The sequence below is a fragment of the Microtus ochrogaster genome, unplaced genomic scaffold (assembly GCF_000317375.1).
Source record: "Microtus ochrogaster isolate Prairie Vole_2 unplaced genomic scaffold, MicOch1.0 UNK103, whole genome shotgun sequence".
Classification (NCBI taxonomy): Eukaryota; Metazoa; Chordata; class Mammalia; order Rodentia; family Cricetidae; genus Microtus; species Microtus ochrogaster.
Window position 1 is genome coordinate 622680 of NW_004949201.1, and position 11173 is coordinate 633852.

General features: G+C 49.5%; 1 protein-coding gene across 1 annotated transcript in view; it reads left to right on the forward strand.

Annotated features, from left to right (window-relative positions):
• The window catches only part of LOC101993229 (interferon lambda-2), a 28625-nt gene extending 20116 nt beyond the window's left edge, over positions 1-8509 (forward strand). Inside the window, exons 3-6 of the mRNA XM_005371309.2 lie at positions 6220-6259; positions 7197-7390; positions 7490-7576; positions 7660-8509. Coding sequence (XP_005371366.1) covers positions 6220-6259; positions 7197-7390; positions 7490-7576; positions 7660-7758 — 420 coding nt within the window. The 3' untranslated portion in view covers positions 7759-8509. The remainder of the gene's footprint in view (positions 1-6219; positions 6260-7196; positions 7391-7489; positions 7577-7659) is intronic.
• Positions 8510-11173: the final 2664 nt, after the last annotated feature.

Consider the following 11173-nt stretch of genomic DNA (forward strand, 5'->3'; position numbering starts at 1 on the left):
ATACACACCACACACACACACACACACACAAAACACGTAATTTTAAAAAGAAAGAGAGAAGGGGAGGACACAGAGAGAGGTGACTGACTGTGGCATCCTATTTCCTCCAGGCTGGTGTGAGAGAGCCCCTTCCTTCCCTCAGCCTTGACAGCGTCTACCCCTAACTGTCATTAGCAGCCATGGTCATCCCACGGGTCTCCTAGAGGAAGCTCAGCCGGGCTTTGCACTCATACTTTCACTGATGGTTTCCATACGGCTTCCGAGTGTTCTCTTCCTCCCCTCTTTGTCTATCTGCTCTTGTCTTCTGCCTGTTTCCTTTTGGGTTGTTTGTTGTTGTTTTGACATAGAGTTTTGCTATGTAGCCCAGGCTAACCCCAAACTCATACTCTTTCTCTTTTTTCAGCTTCCCTCATGTTGGTATTATAGGCATGTGCCCAGTTTAGAGAACAGGTTGTTTTGTTTTGTTTTTTAATTCTTGTGTGTGTACGTGTTGTGTGGTATGCATGTATGTGTTCACATGTACGTACACCTACACGCAGAAGCCAGAGGCTGCCGTAGGGCATCTCCTTCAATCACTTTCCACCTAACTTTTTTTTCTTTCTTCAAGACAGGATCTCACTTTATAGCTCTGGTTGTCCTAGAACTCACTCTGTAAACCAGGCTGGCCTCGAACTCACAGAGATCTGCCTGCCTCTGCCTCCCGAGTGCTAGGATTAAAGGCGTGCGCCACCACCACCTGGTTTAAAGGTGCATCAATATACCCAGTCTCCACCTAACTTTTTATAAAGTTCTTTCTCTCTCCCATCCCCAAGTTTGAATTACTTTTATGTGTATGTGCCTGCCTGAGCTCATGCGCACCACTTGTGTGCAGTAGTCCAAGAAGGCCTGAGGAGGGCATCAGATCCTCAAGAACTGGAGAGACAGACAGCGTGAGCCGCCATGTGGATGGTGGGAACCCAGCCTAGGTCCTCTGCAAGAGCAGTACATGCTCTTAACCACTGAGCCATCTCTCCAGACCCTCCACCTAATTTTTGATACAGGGTCTCTCTCTAAGCCTGGAACTCTCCAATCTGGCTAGGCTGGCTGCCCAGCAAGCTTCTGGGATCCTCCTGCCTCTGCCTCCCCAGTGCTGAGATTACAGCTATGTGCCGCTGTGCCAGGCTCTGTAGGTGGGTGTGGGGGTCCTAAGTCATGTCACACTTGCACAGCAGGTGCCTTGTCCACTAAGCCATCTCCCCAGCCCCTGGATCAGTTTTGAGAGGTGAAGACAGGGGTACAACCAGCTGTGAGGCCACTTGCTTGTATTCTCAGTATTTGAGAGGCTAGGGCAGCAGATAAGAGTTCAAGCCTCAAGGTTAGTCCAGGCCACACTGTTTCAAAAAAGAAGAAGAAGAAAAGTAAAAAAGAAAAAAACCTTTGTACAACCTCAGTACAGATGCAGTTTTTCTTTTTTCAGTCCACAGCTGGATCCAGTGGTGGCACAGACCCACAGTCCCAGCACTCAGAGGGTTGAGGTGAGATGAAGACCCATAAAGTCAAGGCTAGCCTGGGGTGTAGGGGGCGTTCCAGGTAGGTCTGGGCTACAGAATGAGACAAAAAAAGGAAAAAGAAAAAGACAAAGCCCAGAAGCCATGACACTCGCCTTTAACCCCAGCACTTGGGAGGCAGAAGCAGGTAAATCTCTGAGTTCAAGATCAGCCTGGTCTACAGAGTGAGTTCCAGGACAACCAAGGCTACACATCCAGACCCTGACTCAATGAAAATAAAACAAATCCACAGCACCCCTCAGTGGGTTGACTCTGTGGCTGTGGCGCTTGTCCACACGGAGAGCCGATTGTGCTGTCCCGGAGAGGACAGAGACACTACAGCTCCACCATTTGGGGAAGTTCTGGTGAACAGCACCAGGTAGACCATGTAGACACAGACGTGACCTGTGACCCCATGACATCATTGTCCTTCTCCTGAGTATGCATGTGTGAGTCTGAGTTCTCTCCCAAGCCCAAGAGATGGGAACACAGTGTGAGGGAATGCCCCTCCCCCAAAGTGGGTGGAGAACGGAGCCCAAAGCACAAAGACCTAGGAGAATCAAGAGGACCTCAGGGGAGGAGGAATGCAGTAGGGGTTGCTGGGCAGGGAGGGGAGGCTCTTGGGTGGAGCTGCCCAAAAGCTGTGCAGGGAACTCCAGACATGAGGCTCTTTTTTTTTTTAATTTTATTTTATGTGCGTTGGTGTTTTGCCTGCATTTATTTCTGTATGAGGGTGTCAAATCAGTTTGAGCTGGATTACAGACAGTTGTGAGTTGCCATTTGGGTGCTGGGGATTGAACTCCGGGTCTTCTGAAAAAGCAGCCAGTGCTCTTAACTGCTGAGCCGTCTCTCCAGCCCGGCATGCAGCGTTTATGAGTCCTCGTCCATGCTGGGGTGGGCTTTTCTGTAACGCAGCTGCAAGAGGGTTTCCCTCGGAATCTCGTAACTCCCAGACAACTCTGGTTCCCCAAGCTGGACTCGGATGGGCTCCTCCATTGGTCTGTCATTGCTCCCTCTGTCTGGGTTGAATAGAAACAGACTCCTCATGAAGCCACACAACAGGCACAAGCCGGAGTAGTGGGGGAAACGTAGTGTACTTGCCCACCCCAAGAGTGAGCACCCTAAATTCTGCATCTTATGCCATTCACTTCTCTCACCATACTCCCAGCCCTTGGATGACCTTCAACTTGACAGAGAAGCATGTGTTTAAATTACACTTACTTTTATTAAATTACATTATTTATTGTGGATGTGGAATATCAAAGGACAAATTGCAGGAGTGGGTTCTGGGTTTTGAACCTGCGTTGCCAGGCTTGGCGGCAAGCTCTTGTAGCAGCTGAGCTGCTTGCCAACCCGAAAGCTGTAACATTTAGCCTCCGGCTGCATCCCTGGGTAGGGATTGTTCCTGGAGAAAGTCCTAATGGTACTTCCACTTCCGGTCTGCTCAGCATCCACACAGAAAAGAGACCTAGAGGAGCAGGGAGATCCAGGCACACGGGTGGGAAGCTGTCAGTGTGTGGGGACTGCCCACCTTTTTCACGAGTGAGTGCGAAAGTGCGCCCATGGGATGAGGTGGGAGGGTACCAGCTGGTGGCTGCAGCAGCAGACTCTAAAAAGTCTCCCACACAGAGGACAGGTGTGGGCCTTACAGGAACGCGGAGCTGGAGGCGACCTAAATGCCCATCTCTGGGCGAGTGGGTAAGCACAGGCCCTGTGGGCACACTGCCACAGTTACAGACAGGGAACTGGTTGTCCGCAGCTGTGTGGGGAGATCGCAGAAATGAAGCGTTAAGTTTTAATTTTTTTTTCAAAGTTAGTAGATTTATAGCACAATCTCATTTGTGTAAATTGGAAACACAGAGACACACAAAGTCACAAATTAAAACGGTGCCTCTTGGCAGTTGTATATCAGGGCCCGCTGAAGTGGGTGTCTGGGAGGTGGATGGGTAGGGGTGGGGATGGGAGAGGAGGAGAGTCTTTTATGAGCCAATTGTGGTTCTGTGTTGTGATCTGAAAAGTATGATTAATGACCTCGGGCACTGAGGGCTAAGAAGAAAGGAAGAAATAAAAACTGCAGACACATCCCAGCAATTGCTTTCTGGTTATGCGGATCTGAAGACTCCAGAGGTGATGGGTGACATCAGAGTCCCAGACCCTTCCCCAGCCTTCCCTAGGAAGTGCCCTTGTCCCCAGCAAATGAGGACCTTCTTCCCTGTTTCATATTACCCAACAGTCAGAAAGGAGACACCTTAACTGCTGAGGCTTTGCGCGCGCGTGTGTGTGTGTGTGTGTGCGCGCGCGCGTGCTCACGCACGCACACACACACAAGCTTTTACCAGGTGTCTTCTTCAGTCACTCTTCACCTTGTTTTTTGGGTCTCTCACTGAACTGGGACCTTACCAATTGGTAAGACAGGCTAGCTAGCTAGCCCCAGGGAGCCTTCTGCCTGCCTCCCCCAGCGAAGCGACTGCAGGCATGAAATATGGTACTGGCTTTTAGTATGTGTCCTGGAGATCAAACTCAGGTCCTGCAGCTTGTGACACGGCAGTTTTCCTGAGCAAGCCGTTCCCTCAGCCCACCTCTGTTACTTTGGTTCTGGAGATGGTCTTGCTGTCCAGCTAGTCTCTCTTCCCATCTCCTGCATGCTGGGAGTCGAAGCTCCTGCCACCACACCCAGCTCCAGCTCTGTCCGGGCTCTTGTCCCATCTCTCAGCAGTAGGCACAGTGGGGGTGAAACAGAGAATTCTGTACACACCCTAGCCTGTTCCTGACCACTGGAGGGACCCCAAGGAAGTCATCAGAAAAGTGGGGCCACCATTATCTGGATCAGGGTTCTTCCGAGAGGCAGAATCCCAAGACACGGAGTCATGTACCCCTCAACAGAACACAGCCAGTCGTGGACCACGAAGCCCAGTCAGAGAGTGTAGAGGGGTTCTATTGTTGTTGTTTAAAGATTGATTTATTTTTATTTTATGTGTACTGGTGTTTGTCTGCATGTATGTATTTATCGTGTTTGTGCTTGGTGCCCGCAGAGACCAGAAGAGGGCATAAGAGACCCTGGAACTGAAATCATAGACACTTATGAGCTGTCACGTGGATAACCCATGTGTTGTAGAATGTTATTTTAAGGTGGGTTACTTTTGTTTGTGTTGTATTTGTTTGACTCTGGGAAGTTGTGATTCTTTGTCTGAACAGCCGATAGCAAGACAGGAGAAAGGATGGGGGGCTGGCAGGCAGAGAGAATCTATAGAAGGAGAAATCTGGGAGAGAAAGAAGTCAGAAAAGAAGGAGGACGGCAAGGGTCAGCCACCCAGATACACAGCAAGCCATGGAGTAAGAGTAAGGTTTACAGAAGTAAGAGAATGGAAAAATCTCAGAGGTAAAATGTAGATGGGATAATTTAAGGAAAGTTGGCTGAAAACAAGCCAAGCTAAGGCCAGACATTTATAATGAAGAATAAGTTTCCATATGTGATCTATTTGGGAGTTGGATGGTGCCCCCCCCCCAAAAGATCAAAAACAACAGCACCTAGATCCTCTACGAGATCAGTAAGGAATGTGGATCTCTTTTCCTTTTTTATCTTTGGTTTTTTGAGACAGGGTTTCTCTGTGTAACTAGGCTGTCCTGGAACTCGCTCTGTAGACCAGGCTAGCCTCAGACTCACAGAGATCCGCCTACTTCTGCAGGGATTAAAGGCGTGCACCACCACGGCCTGGCCAGGAATGGGGCTTTCTTACAGTCAAGAGTGCTCAGCTCCAAATTTCCTCCTATCAACGCCGTCACTCTACAGGAGTCTCCTTCCTCATACAGCCCACTGACTCACAGGCCTGCCTTTTCCCCAAACACCCTCAAGTACCCAGAAAGGAATCCTTTCCAGCTACCTCCCGACCATGACAACACCCAGAAAATAATCCTCACAACCGCAACAGCAATTACTCACTCGCAGGAATCTTCATGAGACATCCTTCTCAGTCAGGGAGCCTGTTCCACACCCGCCCACCCTCCACCTCCTGTTCCCACCATGACCTGAGCCTTCTGCCCATTCCCACTACTGCCCCCTCCCATCTCCAATGTAGTTGATGTCCTGAAAGAGATGGTTCTGCAAACTCCCGACACTGGGTTCTGTTTCTCTTTCCTTCCTGGAACAGCATCACACACCTGACCACGCCCACACCTGCTCACCTACCTGGCCCAGGAATTGGCTCCATGCCTCTGGAGAGTAAATTTTGGTGTCCCTTCACCTCCTTTTCTCTTTGTACACATCATCAAGGCTGAAAAAACAGAACCATGAAGCTCAGAAGACACTTGGGACTTGAGCATGGCTATACTATATTGCTGCTGGGTCTGGTGACCATGATGCTGGGCTTGGCCACAGCTGGTCCTGTCCTTCCTTCCAAGCCCACTCCAGCCAGAACAGGCTGCCGCATTGGCATTTTCCAGTCTTTGGTGTGTTGCTGTTAGCATAATGGGCTACCCTCCATCTTTCCTACTGGGATGAAGATGGCAGCCTGGCACCGTGGGCTAACCTCTAACCTTCTGCTGTCAGCTAGGCTTGAGTCTTCCAGCTATGACCTGTCTATCCCTTCCGCCATGAACTCACTTCAAGCCCTCCCACCAGGCCAAGAGTCACTCTTGTTGCTGCGAACTAGGCCCTGTCTCTCCTGTGTGAGCTAACTTGTGTCTTTCTCTTCAGGAGGAACGGCTGCCCCAGAAGGATGTCCAGTGCAGCATCAGTCCCTGTCCCAGCAGCCAGAAACTGGAAGCCAGGGGAGGGTCACCCCCTTTCCCTATTGCTTCTGTCCCCAAACCCCTCAAGTGTCCCTCAAGTGCCTCTGCCGTCCCATGCTTGTCTGGTTCCTTCAGCTCAGTCTCTTCTGGGGGGCAGGAGGGACAGTGGGGTCTCACTATGTAGCCCAGGCTGGCCTCAGTCATGAGGTCCTGGAGACCCTCAGCCTCAGCCTCCTGACTACGCTGGGATCATAGACACATGGCACTACACCTGGCTCATATTTCTCTTCCTTCCTCGCCCAGCCTGTCTGGCACCCATGCCCAGTCCTGTTCTCTGCTTCTCCCTGTCGTCTCCTCTCTTACCCCGTTTCCCCTCACGCAGCCTCTCCCCTCTGCCCCTCATCTCTTAAGATGATCCTCTCCCAGCCTGCGTTCCTCTCCATCCTCCATCTTTCCATACAGCCTCCTCCACCTCCCCTACCTCCCTATTCTGTTCTCTTCTCCCTGATCTACTAAAGCTCTGTGAGCCCAGAGTCCTGCTTGCTAGTCGCCTTTTGTTTGCCTTCACCCATCTCCTCCCTTCCTCTTTTCCTCACCCGGACCTTCCGCGTCTGTTTTCCTCCTCAAACACTCCTCATCTTTGGATCCCTCTTGTCCACATCTGTCTCCACCAAGTGTCCTGAACCACCTTCCCCCTGTATTGTATTCCCTACACAACCCGACTTGCCTCTGCCTTTTGGGGTTTGGGGCAGGTGTGTATGTGGTTATAGGAACTCAATTCAGGTCTCACACAGGATAGGTAAGTACTCTACCACTGATCCACACCTCAGCCCCTCACTGGGGAATTCTAGGCAGGGGCTCTACCACTGAGCCACATCCCCAGGCCATCCTTGGAAGATTCTGGTCAAGCACTCTGAGCCACACTCTCAGCCATTACCTCAGCTCTCCTACCTGTTTCTCCTGATTACCTGTTATTTCTCGCCTCTTCTCAGGTCCAGGAGCGCCCCAAGGCCCTGCAGGCTGATCTGGCCCTGACACTGGAGGTCCTGGAGAACTTGACTGACTCAGCCCTGGGCCCCCTCCTGCACCAGCCTCTTCACACACTGCGCCACATCCAGTCCCAGCTGCAGGCCTGTGTGAGTTTCTGGGTCCCCGGGTCCTAAACATTGTGCCTCCAGCCACGGGGACTCCCTGTGTCCCAGCAGCAGGCTCACGGTCCCCTCCTCTGTCCACAGACACAATCTCAGCCCACAGCAGAGCCCGGGTCCCCGAGTCACCGCCTCTCCCGCTGGCTGCACAAGCTCCAGGAGGCCCAGGAGAAGGTGAGTCTGGAGAGGGGACCTGGATCTGCAGCGTCTGGGAGCCCTGAGTCCCGGCAGTCCCTGAGCCAGCCCTGTCCTTTCAGGAGACCCCCGGCTGCCTGGAGGCCTCTGTCACTTCCAACCTCATGCGCCTGCTCATCCGGGACCCGGAGTGTGTGGCCGCGGGAGATCAGTGGGTGTGAGTGCAGTGGCCCCGCACAGCGCATCCAAGGCTCCGGACTCCACACTGGGTCCCACCCCTCCCTTATTTCCTCTCACTCTTTATTTATGAAGCTGTGGTCCAAGCTGGGTTTATTTTTCCTATTTTTATACAACATATGCAAATAAACAGGGAGGAGTTGGACCCTTCTGTGATCCTTGCGTGTGTGTCCGTGTGTGGCTGTGGCATGCAGCTGAGTGTGGATGACTGTGGTGCAGAGGACATTCGAGACTGTGCGTTTGTGTGTCTGTCTTCCGTGATGTGTATCCAAGGGACCACCTCTCAAAATCAGCAACTAACCAAAGATGTGTCACTGTGGCCTGTCCACATTCACACGTACAAACATGCTAATAAGTCTTTCTCTAGTCTGTATGTACCGTGTATCTCTCTTTTAAACGTCTCTGGGACAGATGGGGGGGTCTCTCTCATTCAGGAATCTGTCTCCTTATAATAAGTAATCAGAAAACCCAACACGAGCTGCAGAGTTTGGACAAGGGTGAGAACTTTAGGTTTGATCCCCAACACCCATGTAAAAAGGAAAAAAAAAGATACAGCCAACTTTGGAAACGGACACAGAACAAGGATCCCTGGGGCTAGCCGTCCATCCAGTCTAGCAGCTGGTGAGCTTCAGATTTAGTTATAGACCTTGGCTGAAAAATAAAGTGAAAAACAATTGAGAAGACACATAACACACATGTCAGGCCTCCATGCACTGGTACATGTCCGAGAAAGTACACACACATTAAAACATGCAGACTAGGGGCTGGAGAGACTGCTCAGCAGTTAGGAGCACTGGCTGCTCTTGCAGAGGACCTGAACTGGAATCCCAGCACCCACATGGTGGCTCACAACGTCACATACATAATTCTAGTCCCGGTGATATGATGCTCTCTTCTGGCTTCCATGGGCATCAGACATACCCTTAGTGTATATACATATATGCTGGCACTCGTGTGTGCATAACATAAAAATAATCACATGCTTAAAAAAAGATGGAGATCAATTCAGAAGACAACTAGTGTTGACCTTTGGCCTCCACATGCACATATAAGCTCATACACACGCATGCAAAGCACAGACACACATACATCTAAAGAAAACCCAACTTGGGGCTGGAGAGAGATGGCTCAGTGGGTTAAGAGTACTGGCTGCTTTTCTAGAGGACCTGGTTTCAATTCCCAGCACCCACATGGCAGTTCACGTTGTCTGTAGTTCCAGTTCCAGGGGATCCAACACCCTCACACCGACATGCAGGTAGACAGGCAAAACACCAATACACATAAAGTAAAAAAAGAAAAAAGAAAACCCAACTCATATGGCAGAAATAAAAAGAAGTTTGTCATCACACATAAGAACATGTGCATTGCTGGGCAGTGATGGCACACACCTTTAATTCCAGCACTTGAGAGGCAAAAGCAGGAGGATCTCTGTGAGTTCGAGGCCAGCCTGATCTACAGAGTGAGTGCCAGGACAGTCAGGACTACACAGAGAAACCCTATCTCAAAAAAAAAAAAAATGTATTGCACTCCACAAGACTGTTCAGCACTAACACTGTGGACATGAGCTTGGTATACAGGAACCACACAGTGGAAGGAAAGAACTTACCCTCACCCTCCAACTCCTGCTCTGATCCCCACAGCCACCCTAGACGGTGTACATTTTAAAATTATTATTACCTTCTGTGCATGGGTGTTCTGGTGTGTCTGTGCACTATGTACATGCAGTTCCCACAGCTGCCAGAAGAGGGCATCGGATCCCCATAACTGTGGCTACAAAGGATTGTGAGCCACCGTGTGGGTGCAGGGACTCAAACCCAGGTCCCCTGGAAGAGAAGATAGTGCTTTTAACCACTGAGCCATCTCTCCAGTCCCCCAAATGTAATTAAATAAATACATAAATAAAAGAACATGTGTATTATTCTGGGTGTAATGGTGGGGCATGACTAGAATCTCAGCCCTGAGAAAGTGAGGGCCTGAGAATCAGCGGTTCACAGTCATCCAAAGCTACACAGCCTGTGCAACTTGATGTCATATCTCAAAAAAAAAAACAGAGAGACGGTAAGGTGGTGAGGGCAACATTCTATTGTACACAGATCTTGCAACTTCATGCTTGCTTATATATGTGTGCTTGTGTGTGTTCATGTGCATGTAGATGTGCTCGTGTGTGAGTGGACCTGGAGGACAAAGGACCTCAGCTGCCACCCCTCAATAACTGTCCACCTCGCTTTGTTTTACTTCCTAGTTGTCCTGTGGCTTGTCAATTAGGCTATGCTAGCTGTACGGTGAGCACCACAGACCCTCCCATTTCTGCATCCCTGGTGGTGGATTACAAGCACATGCCACCATGACTGACTTCCCTCCACTCTGGAGAATCGAACTTGGGTCCTCATACTTGTGGGGCTAGCACTTTACCACCTGAGCCAGCCATCTCTCCAGCCCCAAGAGTGTATTGCTTCTATCATCAAAATATGGAAATAGTGAAACTCAGATAGATAGATAGATAGATGATAGATAGATAAATAGATAGATGATAGATAGATAGATAGATAGATAGATGAAAGATAGATAAAGATAGATAGATGAAAGATAGATAGATGGATAGATAGAGACAACTACTTTGTTGGTAGTTGATAAAATCACAATTTCCCCCAAGATTCTGTGGAACTGTGGGGCATGATGATGTGGGGAGTTGAGGGGTTGGGGTGCAGCTGGAGAGATAATTTAGCTGTTAAGAGCCCTTGCTGTTTTTGCAGAGGACTCACATCTGTCTGGAACCGAATCTGCAGGGGATCCAGCATCTCTGGCTTCTGTGGGCACTACACTCATGTGCACATCCACCCCACACACAGTTAAAAAAAATTGAAATGGGGTGGTGGTGGTGCACCCCTTTAATCCTAGCACTCAGGAAGCAGAGGCAGGCAGGTCTCTGTGAGTTGTAGGTCAGGCTGATCTATGTAGTAAGTTCCAGGACAGCCAAGGCCATGTTGAAAGACCCTGTCTCAAAACAAAATCAACAAATAGAAATAAAATTGATATAAAGGTAAATAGGTAGATAGATGATAGATAGATAGAAGATATATATAGAGAGATGATATATAGATAGAAGATAGATGATTGATAGATAGATGATAGATAGATAGATAGATAGATAGATAGATAGATAGATAGATAGATAGATAGATAGATAGATAGATGATTGATAAAGAGCTGGTGGGATGATTCAGTGAGTTGAGGCACTTGTCACTAAGTTTGATGACCTAAATTCAATCCCAGGGACTCAGAAGGTGGAAAGGAGAAAACTAACCATGCAAATTGTTCTTTGTCTTCCACATGCACCACATGCATACACACACTGGATGGATGGATGGATGGATGGATGGATGGATGGATGGATGGATG